Source organism: Neoarius graeffei, chromosome 25 (genome assembly GCF_027579695.1).
Source record: "Neoarius graeffei isolate fNeoGra1 chromosome 25, fNeoGra1.pri, whole genome shotgun sequence".
Classification (NCBI taxonomy): domain Eukaryota; kingdom Metazoa; phylum Chordata; class Actinopteri; order Siluriformes; family Ariidae; genus Neoarius; species Neoarius graeffei.
In genome coordinates this window covers 36,566,117-36,583,798 of record NC_083593.1, presented here as the reverse complement: position 1 = coordinate 36,583,798, position 17,682 = coordinate 36,566,117, and the positions used below count along the sequence as shown (strand labels likewise).

Below are 17,682 nucleotides of genomic sequence, written 5' to 3'. Positions count from 1 at the left end.
GTGGTTTTCTGCAAATTTCTTCAACGTTATCGCGTAATTATTAAAATGGTTAACAGATGTATCGTAGGAGGGTGTAGCAACACCAATCTTGATGGGATTAGTACTCATCGTTTTCCAAAAGACCGGACAATGAGAGAGAAATGGGAGCGCTTGGTCTACACAGGCTGTGCACTGAAACCGTGCAAAGCTCGCGCAGCCTGCTGGCGCTTCCGCAGATAACGTCACGAATCTGGCTCCAGACTTCCTTGGGATTTTTCCAGATGCGTTTTGTTATTTTATTTTTTTTCTGCTGTAGACAGATGGCCTTGTGCAAAATTACCCTTCTGGATGAGCGTGTAAAGGGACATACTTTCATATAAAAAAAACAGAAATTGGTCCAGAATATGCCCTTTAACCTTCACTGAAGCTTCATTCTGAAAATGTCTGACTAGTCTTTGTTACTGTCCTCCAAATATGCATGGGGATGAATGAACCATCAATTACCTTCACAAGTGACATTCTTCATATCTGTTCAGAAAAAAAAAGAAAAAAAAACAACCCTGCACACTCAGGTCTCTGAATAAGCCTGGAGTGAAAAGTGCATCATTAGGATCATAATGAAGCAAACATCATCACCAAGTCTTTCTTCCAAGGATTCTTTATTTGTTTGTTCACTATCCAAATCATAATTCACATAAACAGTGTCAGGAGGCAAAAATGAGTCAAGAGTGACTTCCAAGCAAGAGACAGGAGAAAGAGTCCGGCAGTAATACATTGAGCAGACAGGATCAGACTTGCTAGTGTGCTACATAACAAAGGCAAGACATTTCAAAGACTAGTAAACAAAGATTAGACAATAAAGGATGAATGTAATTTACAGGAATGTGCATGGTGTCAGGAAGGCAGGTGTGGCTGCAGGTGTAGGTAAAACACAGCTTTCAAACAGATCCAAATCAACAGGCAGAACTTGGTATCAGGAAACAGGCAATGGTCAGGCGATGAGCAAGCAACATAAACTAGGCAAGGCAAGAATCAGGAAACCAGAACACTGATCAAACCCAGAATGACAACATGATAATATAGCAAGGCTTGTTAACGACAGGTAGAAACACATGGCGTGCATATTTCTCAAAAAACCAAGAAACACAAGGGCTTAAATAAAGAAACTTTTCAAGTGGCAAACTGAAAATGGGTGAAAGTGATCATGACGCACTAGAAAGACAACCAATGACAAGACACGGGAGGAGATAATAATTGAACCAAAACAAAGCACACATGCCAACGTAATCAAACACCAAGCAATGTGGAAATGAGCATCGCAGCATTGTGAGCTGCTAAGCACGCCGAAGGCCACGGCCTGCAGCGCCCAGCGTGAGGGGGAAATACGTAACAGATGGACTGGGATATGACAACTACACTGAGAATAAAAATCACAAGTAATTAGTTTCAGCACACTAGTTTACAGGCCAAATCCGATAAACCTCGGATCTCTGATATTTGTCCATGTTGTGAACAATTAGGGTCTAGTCAATTTCTATATAATATTGCCGTTTCATTAAAACAATATACGGTAAATTATATTATTTCTATATTACTTCTCAACATTTGAATTGTGCAGACATTTTGAAAGACCAGCGAAATATTGCTTTGACTGTAGTTTAAAAGTAGATTACATTTTTTTCAACCTTGTGACATCAGAGTTTTGTCCGTATCAAATGGCATTCATTTATCCCAATCATATTAATAGCTGCACTGATTTTAATTGGAGGCCACCCATGTAGTGTGCAGTTTGTGAGAGCTGAGACGTTACACTGATACCTTCATGATGGCCTTTTAAAATACTCACCACTTGTGCTGCAGAGGACCACACACGACCTTCATAAACCAGTCACAGACTGTGAGTGCTAATGCTAATGTGTGTTTTGTGTATTGTGTGTATATTTACAGTTACTCAGTCACTGTGCAGGAGTCGTACGCACACCCGTACGATCAGGTGTATTACACCAGCTGCACTGACATCCTCACATGGTTCAAGTGCACACGTCACAGGTACGAATGCACTGTATTAAGCATTTTGTATCTCTGTTAAACTAATCATATAAAACAGGGTTTACGGTTATTTAGCACAAAAGTCTTTGAGCACAAATCCAAAGTCTTTTAGCACAAGTTCTAAAGTCTCTTAGCACAACTTAGCATAAGATCCAAGAACACTTAGGTGGGGTTTACATTAGACCGTATCAGCGGATCATCAGATTAACGTTTTTAAAACGATTAGCGTGCACACAGCAACGCCAATACACGATTCGCGTGCACACAGCAACGCCAATACACGGATACGCTCGGCTCCGCAGGCATCCTGCGCTCCAAATCACTCCGCCCTGAACAGCGAGTGCCCTCTGGAGGGTGTGCACTCCGGCCCTGCACAGCTCACAGAGCGCGCGAGTGAAGTGAACAAGCTGTGATTCGGGACTGAGCTGCTGTGTGTGTGATCTCAGTGCATATCGGGCAAGTGGAAGGATGGCAAGCCTAAAGACAATCATAACTACACAATGGGCAGTATTTGCATCAGTATTTGCAGTATTTTCATACTTTTATACTCTTTAATGAAAGGTGATACAAGGCGGAAGTCCGCGCCGTTTTTCAGCAGTCGCGTCACATGACCAACGCCAGCGAATCAGGAAGGTGGATGTCACAGTGACGTTGTCCAATGACGACGCCAGCTAGAGCTCAGCACAGCGTATCCGCGTATTCTCAATGTTTACACAGCACCGAACCAGACACGATCTAGATTGAATACGTGGACCCTGGCGGATTCCCGTTTCCCGGCGTTTCCAGGCGTTTTAATGTAAACGGACAGTGCATCCGCGAAGAAAACGAGACAGATACGGTCTAATGTAAACTTGGCCTTAATCTTTTTTATGAATGCTTAGTGATCATGTTGATGTTTGATGAATTTTTTTTAATGAAAGTTGCCGAGATTCCGATCATAAATGAGCAATTTCCCTGCAAACTAGCGATAGCTTCGAGACGTGTCTTGATGATCAAACAACCCTTACATCTTAGCATAAGCTCTTCTTCTTCTTCATCATCTTCTTCTTGCTTCACAATTGCCGTATTATAAGCAATTGATGTATTAATTTTTTGGCTGTTTTGTCATTCTTGAACATTTATATTGCACTTTTATTTAATTACCATTCGTTCTAGGATACTTTAGTGGAAGTTTCTTTCGTTCGTTTACATATCGCAACTGGTGGTTACTTCTTAGTCAGCAAAATGCATGTTGTCAAGCAGGGCAAGAGACATAATCCCCGGTTAATTAATTCGGCAAAGGCGTAATTATTGACAGCCAGTTGAATTTGTGATATGATCAGAAGTGACTGAAGTTATCTATGAAGGTGCCCACAATTCAAGGTTTGTTATGGCTAAACTACAAATATCCAAAGACACCAAAGAATCAGATTTTCAGTCCACGTTTCAGGGATCAACAACTGATCCTTAACACGCACAGCAGCAGAAATTCCGGCTTCCAGTCCCTAAGCAATCATTATAAACCCTTTTCTATAGCAAGATGAGTTTTTTTTTTTTCAATTATTGTGACCATAATCCAGAGCTGTGCTAAAGAACATAGAGTTGTGCTAAGAGACTTTAGAACTTGTGCTAAAAGACTTTAGATTTGTGCTAAAAGACTTTTGTGCTAAATAACCGGATACCTAAAACAGAATCCATTTATATGTTAATTTATTGCTTAGTAAATTATATACACTAAATGATATACACCAGCAAATTATATACAGTTGAAAAATTGTTTTGTTTATGTAAGGAATAAAACATGGGCAATATGTCAAGAATCAGACTCAACAAGGCATGTTGTTATAGGCATATACTTGAAAATGGAAATTGAAACAATAGATTCAGTGAAGAATCTTCTTCTTTATTATCATAGTAATAATCTGAATTGTTGCATTCAGGGTGAGCTACAAGACGGCATACCGAAGAGGAAACAAGACCATGTACCGCCGCAAGTCTCAGTGCTGCCCAGGTTTCTATGAGAACAAAGAGATGTGTGTTCGTAAGTAATACTCAGTCCCATGTGTCTCTGAATTCATCTTCCACACAACTCGCAGTGTAAAATGCTCTATGAAAGCTTTAGTTAGTGTCTTTCTCAGAACATCTTCCATGCAGCACTGTAAGTTATGAGGATGGAGCTGCCATGGGGTGGGTTTCCCAAAAGCCTCTTAACGCTAAGAGCATCTTAACTAGAAGAGAGAGTGTTCATTGTGATGCTCGCTCTATCATTTAACGATGATCTTTGTGCTACGATGCTTTTGGGAAACCCGCCCATGAGCAGTATTGAAGACCAGGTTTGAGTGAACACATCAAACATCGCTCATGGCATCAGCATCCACCCCGGTTAATGCTTAAAACAAAAAGCTTTTAACTTGAGAGGACTTTCCTATCCGGTTTCCATTTTCCGTTTTCTCAATCTGCCTGATCCAACTCATCCCTTGTAGGTGTGTAGGAAATAGAGGAAACTCAAAAAGTCAAAACGAAGACCAAAAGTGGAACTGAGAAACATTTACGTTAAAAAAATGTGTTTATCAAATCATTTTTGTAATCTATTTAACACCATGCCCTTTCTAAAAGAAAGTATGCCTTGAAATGATCCATGAAATTATCCCTGAAATAATCCCCCCAAAAACTCCTGACTTTTAAAATAAGTTTCAAGCAAATCTTGTAAGAGTATAGACTTAGAAAACTTTTGGCCCATTGCGTTGTTTACTGAATGGGACAATAAGTATAATGTACATGGTACATGTACTTTCATTGGGGCGGCACGGTGGTGTAGTGGTTAGCACTGTCACCTCACAGCAAGAAGGTCCTGGGTTTGAGCCCAGCGGCTAGCGAGGGCCTTTCTGCATGGAGTTTGCATGTTCTCCCCGTGTCTGTCTGTGTGGGTTTCCTCACACAGGATGGGATGAACGGGATGATTAACAAGCACATATGGATGTGATGATCGGGTGTCTGCAAACTTTTGGCAATATAATTTAAAAAACAAAACAAGTAATACATATGCAATTATAATACACCATATATGGAAATCATTTAACTGCATAATCTCATAATCTGGGGCGGCACGGTGGTGTAGTGGTTAGCGCTGTCGCCTCACAGCAAGAAGGTCCGGGTTCGAGCCCCGTGGCCTTTCTGCATGGAGTTTGCATGTTCTCCCCGTGTCTGCGTGGGTTTCCTCTGGGTGCTCCGGTTTCCCCCACAGTCCAAAGACATGCAGGTTAGGTTAACTGGTGGCTCGAAATTGACTGTAGGTGTGAATGGTGTCAGCCCTGCGATAACCTGGCGACTTGTCCAGGGTGTACTTGTCCATAGGTTCCAGCTTGCCTGCGACCCTGTAGAACAGGATAAGCGGCTACAGATAATGGATGGATGTACTTTCATTAATAATCGCTAATTTGTTCTGGTTGCATTAGGACAACATTTCCACTTTTAACGTAGCACTAAATCAAAACATTAAACTAAATTAAACTAAAAGAAGTCAGTAATAATTTAGACCAAAATGTGAACATAATAAAGGAAGGAGCTGCCAAAAGTGTGACCCATTTTACAGACAAATCCCTTTTTAACTACGCTTTCTTTCACTTCTATAAATATTATTTATACGTTTGGACTACTTCTCAGAGAATTATAGCCTTGAGGTAAAATGTCAGGTGCCAGATGGCACAGTCTTTTATTCAAAGATATTAATAAATAATATTTCTAAGTGACTGTAAGTTGAAATCATTTCAGACCACAGCACTGATTTATAACCAGCTCCCATCTATATCAATTTTCCTTTTTATTGCCATAATATGTCACTCATTTATATTAACCACCTGACAGAGAAACACATTCAGGTTACCTTATTAAAGGACTAGGTGTGGAGGGTAGGGAGAGGGCAGGCGAGGGTAAATTTGGCTGTGCGTTTTGTTTGCAGGACAGTAGGCTGATAACTCATGTGATGAATCAGCTTTTACATTATAGTGGATGTGAAAATGTCATCTTGTTGCTCAGAGGGGCTTTTATCTGAGCTCTAAAAGAAGCTGTCTTATTTAAAACTTGGCCATAATCATGTGGTGGTTTGTCATGACCTTTACGATGATAAGTTTCAGAAATACTCGTTTACATCTAGTGGAAAAAAGTGCTTTTTATACCCTTTTTATACAATAAATAATACTGCTAAGTGAAGTAAATCAATTATAATGAAGAGATCCATCAGTGGAATAAACTGTAGATTTTAATTTTACACTGTCTACCAATAAGTAAAGCTTTTCAGTAGAAAACAATCTTGAGGATTATGTTCATAATGTTTTTAGATATAAAGTAGGGTCCAAAACTGTGAGATCATAATTTAATTGTTCCATGAGTTCAGTACATACGAGGGATTATAAGATCTCATCTCATTATCTCTAGCCGCTTTATCCTGTTCTACAGGGTTGCAGGCAAGCTGGAGCCTATCCCAGCTGACTATGGGCGAAAGGCGGGGTACACCCTGGACAAGTCGCCAGGTCATCACAGGGCTGACACATAGACACAGACAACCATTCACACTCACATTCACACCTACGGTCAATTTAGAGTCACCAGTTAACCTAACCTGCATGTCTTTGGACTGTGGGGGAAACCGGAGCACCCGGAGGAAACCCACGCGGACACGGGGAGAACATGCAAACTCCGCACAGAAAGGCCCTCGCCGGCCATGGGGCTCGAACCCAGACCTTCTTGCTGTGAGGCGACAGCGCTAACCACTACACCACCGTGCCGCCCCAGATTATGAGATTATGCAGTTAAATGATTTCCATATATGGTGTATTATAATTGCATCTGTATTACTTGTTTTGTTTTTTAAATTATATTGCCAAAAGTTTGCGGACACCCGATCATCACATCCATATGTGCTTGTTGATCATCCCGTTCCAGATCCAGTCCCCACTTTGCTGCTCTAAAAGCTTCAACTCTTCTAGGAAAGCTTGATATTTTTTTTCCACTAGATTTTGGAACATAGCCGTGGGCATTCGTGCTCGTTCAGCCTCAAGAGCATTAGGATTCTGTACAGGTCACTCGAGTTCTTCCGCTCCATTCTCGACAAACCATGTATTTTATAAACCTTGCTTCGTGCACAGGGGCATTGTCATGCTGGAACATGTTTGGGCCTTTTAGCTCCAACGAAGGAAATTTTTAATGCTGCAGCATGCAAAGAAATTCTATACAATTCTGTACCTTTGTGGGAAGTTTGGGGAAGAACCACATATGGGTGTGAAGGTCATGTGTCCACATACTTTTGGCCATGTAGTGTATGCGTATTTTTTACTTTTAATCTCATAAGTGAGTGACATTTCATTTGGTGTGGCCTGAACATGGACTGTGACTCACCACTCGCACCAGGCCGTGATTACTGGTAACTCATTATTCCCCCTTCGATCCTTTCTGTAGTCCAGGATTCATAACACAGCCTGGATGTGTCAGCTTTAAACACATAGCTTATTTGAGATCATGGAAATTCTGCCGTAATGCTCTGCTGTAAAGCTGCATGGCGTAATGGATTTGGTTCCGTTCTCAGTGTAGATCTATCCTATGTGCCACCCTTTAGTCATCTTATTCAATTGTAATCACTGTATTGCCATCAATGCCAGTGAATCTAACAACACATCAAAAGATTCCCCTGTGCCAGAAACCCAGACTCGATCCTTTAATGTTTCCTAAAGCCTGAAACTCTTTACATTGTGGTTTTGTTTTGATTGTGCTCTTTGCCTGAGTGGTAGCCACTTTGTTTAGCAGGTCAGCGTGCGTCTTTTTATCCCCTTGTGTTTGTTTTTCCCATTGGCTCATCTTCACTTTGGCTATGTCCATTTGAAGGAATGAAATCTGACCCGAGTTTCCCTTGTTTTCTCTTTCTCCCTCTTCCTCCCACGCTGATCCCTTCTTCCCCAGCACACTGTGCTGAGAAATGTGTGCACGGCCGCTGCGTGGCCCCCAACACCTGTCAGTGTGAACCCGGCTGGGGAGGAGCCGATTGCTCTAGCGGTAAGTCCTCCAGCTGGAGCTGTCTGTCTCATAACACACCCACACACATTCATACACACACACACACACACACACACATTCATACACACACACACACACACACACACACACACACACACACACACACACACACACACACTGTGCTGCTGTGTCAACCTTTCCAAAACATCAGCACACAAAGGAAGGCACCCAGAGTGACGCCAAAGGGTTTGACTGTTGTGCCAGGATAAAGAGAAGCCTCAAAACACTTAAAAAAAAAAAAGATTAACCCAATGTTAATACTTTACACTTTATAAAATGTTCTCATCTCATTATCTCTAGCCGCTTTATCCTGTTCTACAGGGTCGCAGGCAAGCTGGAGCCTATCCCAGCTGACTACGGGTGAAAGGCGGGGTACACCCTGGACAAGTCACCAGGTCATCACAGGGCTGACACATAGACACAGACAACCATTCACACTCACATTCACACCTACGGTCAATTTAGAGTCACCAGTTAACCTAACCTGCATGTCTTTGGACTGTGGAGGAAACCGGAGCACCCGGAGGAAACCCACGCGGACACGGGGAGAACATGCAAACTCCGCACAGAAAGGCCCTCGCCGGCCACGGGGCTCAAACCCGGACCTTCTTGCTGTGAGGCAACAACGCTAACCACTACACCACCGTGCCGCCCATAAAATGTATATAATATTTTTAAAATTATATAACACTTTTATAAATAGTATTTTTAAGTGCACAATATACAATTGAGTGCAAAAGTTTGCATACCTTTAGGACAAAATGAAGTTTACTTTGTACCAAGTCATTTCCCTTCTTTGTACATCTATTCTAACTCTGCCAGATTGCTTAGCCAATCTGTTCATTCCTTGTCACATATACACCTCCACCTCCAAATCGCAGGACTGTCAGGATTGTGGCAAAACTTATTTCTTACTTATTCCCAATCGGCAGTGATAATTGATTTTCAACTGATCTCAGAGCAACTGAGGAGGACACTCAGCTCAAGATTTGCCCATACATACAGTATATTCTCACATTATGTTCATGTGCGTACGTACAGGGTTGTACAATAACCACCAGGTGCTTGGAGAAAGAAGCTGCTACTCATTTTTTTAAAGATGAGATGTAGACATACAAATTTTCATATTAATTACTGCTTATAACATCTTGTTCTTATAATAAAATGTTCAAGTTTGTTCAATAAGAATAATTGACTTTTTAATGCAGCTGTAACATATATACAAAATGACGAACTTCTTAGCATCATCGCGCCAGCAAGAGTGCAGTTACAACTGAATATCTGCATGGTCGTGATTTAAACATAACTAATCACAGCCATACCGGTATCAGTGTTGTAGTCGAGTCACTAAACCTCGAGTCCGAGTCCAGTCTCGAGTCCCCAGTGTTCAAGTCCGAGTCAAGTCCATGCCATTAAAGAAAATTTCGATTCGAGTTCGAGTTAAGTCCAACACTCCGACCGCACCATTTGACGGTGGCTGTTTTAGCGCCATTAACATTAGTTTGTTCCTGAACATGACATATGAACAGGTGAATGTGCTTTCTCTTTGTCAGGGAGTGTGAAGAATTCTGTCAGAGATGGTTGGGAGATGGATGTAAGTGCAGCAGGTGTGTTTATTAATACAAGTGAAGACAGGTAAACAATCCAGAACGACAGGCAAAATCATAAAACAGTGAAATAGGCGATAGGTCGAGCGAGGCACAAACAGGCTATCGGAGACTCGGCAGAATCAAAGACGAGAAACAGGAAATCAGGGATCAGGAAACCAAACAAGGGAATAAGGCTCAGTCATGTGTCAGCAACGCAACTCAATACTTCGCAAAGTAAGTGTATTTTCACAGTTTTTATATAGGCGCACTGATTGCACCTTAACCCTGTGCAGATGCGAGTTGTTTACGGCGCACACGCAAGAGTCTGCTTGAAGCGCGCACTGTCCGGAGCGTGCCCAAGAGTCTATCTGATGTACAAGCCAAGGCATGCAGGTGTGACACTCTTGCGTGAAATTAATATAAAACTTAATGTCGATATAAATATCTTACACCAAACTATTATGGCATGTTACAAAAAATAAAGAAAAAATCCGAGTCCTTGTCTCCAATTTGAAGAAGAAGAAACCTTTATTTGTCGCATGCACACTTCAAGCACAGTGAAATTTATCCTCTGCATTTCACCCATCTGAAGCAGTGAACATACACACACCCAGAGCAGTGGGCAGCCACACTAGAGCGCCCGGGAAGCAGTCAGGGGTTAGGTACCTTGCTCAAAGGCACTTCAGCCCAAGGCTGCCCCACGTTAACCTAACTGCATGTCTTTGGGGGAAACTGGAGCACCCGGAGGAAACCCACGCAAAACATACAAACTCCACACAGAAAGGCCCTCGCCGGCCGCTGGGTTTGAACCCAGAACCTTCTTGCTGTGAGGCGACCGTGCTATAATATCTACTTTCATTTTTATCCTAATTTTGTGCAGGAGTATCACACCTGCGCGCCTTGGTGCATGCATCAGATAGACTCTCGGGCGCGCTCTGGACAGTGCGTGCACCAAGCGGACTCTCACGTGTGCCCCGTAAATGACTCACACCTACACAGGATTAAGGCCAAGTCCAATCATCAGCGCTCAAGTCCAAGTCGAGTCACGAGTCCTTAAAATTAGGGCACGAGTCGGACTCGAGTCCGAGTCCTGGACTCGAATACTACAAGCCTGGCCAATATTCAGTATACCTGCATGATTATGAGTGTGATATTGGTTTTATACAACAGTTCTATAAACAAGAAAGTAGTTCTAGTTGAAATAGATCACTTTATAGCCCGTCAGCTAGCTGGCTAGCTAGCTCACATTGATTTGTATATTCCCATTAAAGGTGCTTCCTGTGAAATTACCTTCCCTGCTCCTTTTCATCTTCATCTGACAAGCTTTCGTATTTTAAGTCAAAAGTTGTATTCATGAAAGTTGTAACATTTGCCGTTTCCACTGATGATGTCGCTAACGCTAATGTAGTAACCGTGATTGCTAGAATTGGAATTTTACGTAGCGAACGTAGACAAGAGAAGTGATAAATCCCAGTGAAAAAATCCCAGTGTGGTTATACAAAATATACACACTTGAAATATTTGTCCAATCAAATTAGTGGACGGCGGCACGGTGGTGTAGTGGTTAGCGCTGTCGCCTCACAGCAAGAAGGTCCAGGTTCGAGCCCCGTGGCCGGCGAGGGCCTTTCTGTGTGGAGTTTGCATGTTCTCCCCGTGTCCGCGTGGGTTTCCTCCGGGTGCTCCGGTTTCCCCCACAGTCCAAAGACATGCAGGTTAGGTTAACTGGTGACTCTAAATTGACCGTAGGTGTGAATGTGAGTGTGAATGGTTGTCTGTGTCTGTGTGTCAGCCCTGTGATGACCTGGCGACTTGTCCAGGGTGTACCCCGCCTTTCGCCCGTAGTCAGCTGGGATAGGCTCCAGCTCGCCTGCGACCCTGTAGGACAGGATAAAGCTGCTAGAGATAATGAGATGAGTTATAAAACATTTTCTTTATTTAACCATGAAACTGTTTGCACTCCACTGTAAAGAACTGAACTATTCTAGCCACCAGAGGTCTACACTTCATATCTGACTACTTTTTTTTTTTTTTTGCTTTTATTGAATCTGATGCATGAAATTTGCACCAGTGCTGTGCACCCATCCATCCACACTTTTAAAATCAGAGCAAGTGTGATATTTCTAGTACTTTACCCTCTTTTTGTTCAAACTAGGAACAAACTAATCTCTGACCATTGTGCATGACGGATTTTTAGCGTAGTTTCTAGCGTATAGGTATTAGCCAGTGCCCATTTGATCTCCACCTCTTTCATTTATTGATCTTTATTAGTTTATATACGCTGTGAAACCAGTCACAATCCCTGTGACCTCATGGCCAGGTGTGTTGAATGTCATGGGTTGATGGCGGCTCAGATGAATTAGATGAGCTCCTTAGTAGCTGCAGTCTGAGCTCGGCTTGTGTTTCAGGGTCTCAATAAAAAGGTCATTGTTATGTCTGCACTCTCTCTGCGTCCCTCAGGAATTAAACAAGCTTTTCTAGTTAGCAACGGTCTGAGATTCATTGTTAGGAAAGATATAGGTAAGAGGATACAGGTACACATGAGAAGACTTATTAGGTTGATACACTGCAATATAATGTAGCTTATGATGGTGTTATGAATCAAAGGAGTGAGACAGTATTAATTGTAGAGGGTTTATACATATACTGCTGAAGAAAAAAACAACAACTTAAAGTAGCAAAAATCTTGCTACTCAGCCAGTATAGCCATGCTAATCCAGCAGCCGGCAGCATTAGCAGGGCTCCGTAAGACATGATGTATACCTGCGTCTGAATAATACCAAAACTCTCTGGAACTTTGTTGTGACACTTTACTTGTTAAGATGTAGCTTTACTATGAGCTTGACCTTTAATTGTCTTCTCTTCAGAGATGATTAGCCTCATTTCACATGATCGTTTCATTTGAAGATCTGAGAGCCAGCGTGTGAAAGTACTGAAGTGTATTGCTGCCACACCAGGAAAAATAAATAAATAAAAAATCAGCATCACATAATAATGTGAAAAGTTTATTGTTATAGCAAAATATTTTTCACATTATAACAATATATTTTCACATGACAATTTCACGTGAGGGCGGCACGGTGGTGTAGTGGTTAGCGCTGTCGCCTCACAGCAAGAAGGTCCGGGTTCGAGCCCCGTGGCCGGTGAGGGCCTTTCTGTGTGGAGTTTGCATGTTCTCCCCGTGTCCACGTGGGTTTCCTCCGGGTGCTCCGGTTTCCCCCACAGTCCAAAGACATGCAGGTTAACTGGTGACTCTATCAGTGGCGGCTGGTAGTCTTTCAAACAGGGGAGGCTGGTCGGTTACGATATTTCCAGATTTTAAAAGAAAAAACACATCAATTTTGCCCATACTCTTGCCTCTGATCTGGCTGATTGTTGGCAGGGTCACAAACTGTGAAATAACAGGTTCTTTTGGCCCATTAGCCTACTGTCCAATATACATGATGGTGATGTTGGGGGGGGTATATTTTAACATTTTATATTTTAAAATTGTGGCATGTTGTTTAAAAATTGACCTCGGCTGTGTTTTTGTTTAAAAATGTTTTCCAAATTGTAGCTGTGTTTAATTCATATCCAGAAAAACATATATTCCAATATAATATACTCAGCATAAACATTTTAAATAGATTCTATATTTTTGGTCCATCCATGACATATTACTAAAGTAGCCTATTTACTGTTATTGATGTGGGTCACTTGCTGTTAGCCAATTCACTTTCTCGTACCAGGAGAGCTGAAAGGAACGAGTATTATTCCCTACCTTTTTCACCAAGTCAATTTGAGGCGTTGGTCTACCCTGCTCTTTAATTTTAATTTTTTCCTCGAAAGGAAGACTGGCAAATGGCTTCGCCAAAATTAAATCAGCAATGCTTGGCATCCGTGCGCAGCTTTCTTGCTAGCTGACTAGCCCCCTCAAGTTCAAGTTCAGTCACTCAAATAAACAAAATTTCTGGAACTAAGATAGCAAACTTGACAACACTATATTTACACTTTATTTACAATGAAAATATATACAAACAAAAAAAGCTGGTAGAAACCGTATGCAATGAATGAAATTGAAATGTAAGCTGATCTCTTACAATACACCACAGCACTTGCGAATCCGCATGGGACTGAACTGATGTTGCCAGATACTGCTGACGTTGTCCAGCCCAAAATATGTTCAAAACCCGCCAAAATGCACTTAAAACCGCCCAATTGGGCGGGAAACCCCCCAATCTGGCAACACTGTACCGCTGCCTGTCTATAGTTGAAATGAGCTGTCAATCAAAGAAAATATCCGGCCGCTTTCACCAATCACCAGTCTCCTCGCGGAAACTGCCATGTCCCTCCTATGTGAGGCTGGGAGTCCGTGGGTGGGCATTTTCGCAGTATTTGTCCAATAACCATCTTGCATTTTGAGATTGAAAAGCGCATAGCTCCCAAATGCCGTTGAAGTCCATTGAGGCTGGGAGTCCGTGAGACTCCGTGGGCGGGCATTTTCGCAGTATTTGTCCAATAATCGTCTTGCATTTTGAGATTGACAAGCACATAGCTCCCAATCCACTGAGGCTGGGCTGCATCACGCTGTCACGAGGGGGAAAAACTCACGCACACATTAGGCGAACTGGGGAACGTTATAACGGAATGATTTCGCACTGTAGTGGGTTGAGCACATATATTTCTATGATTCTGGATCTGAAATAGCAATGTTATAAGGTCGGCTATAACATAAGCCTAGCGCAATTCATCCTACACGATGTTCGTCATTTTTAGAGGAGGCTGAGTCTCCCTCGTTGTCTTAGAGCAATCGCCCATGCTCTAAATTGACCGTAGGTGTGAATGTGAGTGTGAATGGTTGTCTGTGTCTATGTGTCAGCCCTGTGATGACCTGGCGACTTGTCCAGGGTGTACCCCGCCTTTCGCCCGTAGTCAGCTGGGATAGGCTCCGGCTTGCCTGCGACCCTGTAGAACAGGATAAAGCAGCTAGAGATAATGAGATGAGATGAGATGAGAATTTCACGTGATAATTTGGTATCACGTTATAACATGATAACTTTAAACTCATGTTTGAATCTATGGTTTGAATGAGGTGTGTGGAGAATAAACTGGGTAATTTGGCTCATTTATATGATTTAATCAGGTTCTGTTTCATGCTTGGGTTGAACTGTGGTAAAGTTGGAAATACATTCACAGGTTCGAACTTCCTGGATCAATAACTCAGAAGTGAAATGTTGTTAAAACACAATTGATGCATCTTTCCTACCGTACCAAGGTAGACAACGAGCTACAACCTGATTTTAATCAAAATGAATCGTTCTCCAAGCTGGACTAATAATACTGGTCTCTCTGTGCAGCCGGCTGGGAGACGAGTGTACAGGGACCGTCTAAAAAGTGCAAGACCGAAAAGAGATGCTACGAAAATATCCAATAACTTCACCTTTATTCATTGTAGCGTCACCAAAATCACTGCACACATCAACAGTCTCCTGTTGGAACAGTTATTTTGGAAAAAATGTGCTTTTGCATAATTTTGGGGAATTTTTATGGGGAAACATATTCAATAACTTTACTGTTATATACTGTAGCATCACCAAAATCACTAACAGGAGACGGTTGATGTGTGCAGTGATTTTGGTTATGATGTACACTACCGTTCAAAAGTTTGGGGTCACTTTGAAATGTCCTTATTTTTGAAAGAAAAGCACTGTTCTTTTCAATGAAGATCACTTTAAACTAATCAGAAATCCACTCTATACATTGCTAATGTGGTAAATGACTATTCTAGCTGCAAATGTCTGGTTTTTGGTGCAATATCTCCATAGGTGTATAGAGGCCCATTTCCAGCAACTCTCACTCCAGTGTTCTAATGGTACAATGTGTTTGCTCATTGCCTCAGAAGGCTAATGGATGATTAGAAAACCCTTGTACAATCATGTTAGCACAGCTGAAAACAGTTGAGCTCTTTAGAGAAGCTATAAAACTGACCTTCCTTTGAGCAGATTGAGTTTCTGGAGCATCACATTTGTGGGGTCGATTAAATGCTCAAAATGGCCAGAAAAATGTCTTGACTATATTTTCTATTCATTTTACAACTTATGGTGGTAAATAAAAGTGTGACTTTTCATGGAAAACACAAAATTGTCTGGGTGACCCCAAACTTTTGAACAGTAGTGTATCTCCGCTGCTTTGACACTTCTTTCAGGATGTTCACCCACTCGCCGCTTATCTTTGTCCACCACGATGTCTTCTGTTTACAATTAACAAGTATTAACTGAGCCTGAGGTAGATAATTGTTTTCGCATAAATACACAGATGATTATTTTAAAAAACGTATTTAAAAAAATCATTAATTTCAAACTTCAAAAGTGGCATGCAAATGGAATAAAGGTGCGTGCAAACTTGTGTCACTTATCTATGCCGAGTCACATAAAATACTTTGTTTTGAAATCGATAAAATAAATCACAATTCCACCTTACCTTTGAATAGTTTTAGACCAAACTTCGTAGCATCTTTAGTGCTTTTAGGAACAGCATTTTCTTTCATAGTTTGTAATTCTTCCTCACCTGCGGTGACAAAGTGATTGGCCGCGATTTTGCCAAGTCGCTCGAGGTGATTATCAAGAAATAGTCTGACCAATCAGCACGTGCAATTTTCTATGATCACCTGTGTGTTTATACTAAAATAAGTTGTACCTCCTGGATGCGTAGAGTGATTATTGAGCTTCGTCCTAATTATGTCACAACTACTCATGCTTTGGCTTAGTTCACATTAAGTAGGAAAGTTTGAACAGTGCTATTATGTATTGGTTAGTACTGTCGTTTTACAGCAAGAAGGTTCTGGGTTCGAGCCCAGTGGCCAATGGGGGCCTTTCTGTGCGGAGTTTGCATGTTCTCTCCATGTCTACGTGGATTTCCTCCGGGTGCTCCGGTTTCCCCCACAGTCCAAAGACATGCAGGTTAGGTTAACTGGTGACTCTAAATTGACCGTAGGTGTGAATGCGAGTGTGAATGGTTGTCTGTGTCTATGTGTCAGCCCTGCGATGACCTGGCAACTTGTCCAGGATGTACCCCATCTCTCGCCCACAGTCAGCTGGGATAGGCTCCAGCTTGCCCGCGACCCTGTACAGGATAAGCGGTTACGGATAATGGATGGATGTATCTGTATAATTCCTCTGAAAAGCAGCTGATATACCAAAATAAGATTGTCCACAATATAAGATTGTCAGATCGCCCACCCCTAGTTTTTCATGAAAGTAAGACTCAAAGGTATTAAATATCTAAAGTTATTAAACATGTCTTGAGGATCAAATATGACCTAACATGGTGGTAAAATCACAGAATTGTCTGGCAGAGCATTGAAATTCCAAGGTCGTGAGTAGATAACCCAGACCCTTACTTCGGCTAAACATGGACAGGCGACCTGATAGCTTTATCCTCCAGCCTGAAACTGATGCTGTCTCTGCTAATATCTGAGAGATAATGTTTGGATTTGAAACTGTCAAGTCAAATTTATGTCTAGATATGACCTTTTTTCATGTGTAGCTACGAATTCAAACACAGTATACATTTCCGAATACAGGAATACAGATGATTCTTTTCTGTCTGATGATGGAGACAAGGACCACAAAAGCCCCTGTAATTTGAACATTGATGTATACACAGTATACTGAGACTATAATGTTTGTTTTTATTATTTATTTATTTATTTATTTTTTGAAGCTCCAATCTAGCCCATGACTGCTCAGTCAAAGAGTTAAGTTTGATTATTGTGAGGGTTTGCTTTAGCTGTGTCTCTCAGTTCATCATAAATCTACTCAGTCCACTATGTTTGTGATCACTGTCAGCTTGTTAAAGTGCATATTCTGGACCAATTTCGTGTTTTTTTTTATATGAAAGAATGTCCCTTTACACACTCATCCAGAAGGGTAATTTTGCACAAGGCCATCTGTCTACAGCAGAAAAAAATAAAATAGTAAAACGCGTCTGGAAAAATCCCAAGGGAGTCTGGAGCCAGATTCGTGACGTCACCTGCGGAAGCGCC

The 17,682-nt window shown here is 41.7% G+C and overlaps 1 protein-coding gene across 1 annotated transcript in view; it reads left to right on the top strand.

Moving 5' to 3' along the window:
* The window catches only part of megf10 (multiple EGF-like-domains 10), a 137,894-nt gene that overhangs the window by 34,179 nt on the left and 86,033 nt on the right, over nt 1-17,682 (top strand). Inside the window, exons 3-5 of the mRNA XM_060909553.1 lie at nt 1,927-2,028; nt 3,948-4,048; nt 7,960-8,052. Of these exons, the coding sequence (XP_060765536.1) occupies nt 1,927-2,028; nt 3,948-4,048; nt 7,960-8,052 (296 nt within the window). The remainder of the gene's footprint in view (nt 1-1,926; nt 2,029-3,947; nt 4,049-7,959; nt 8,053-17,682) is intronic.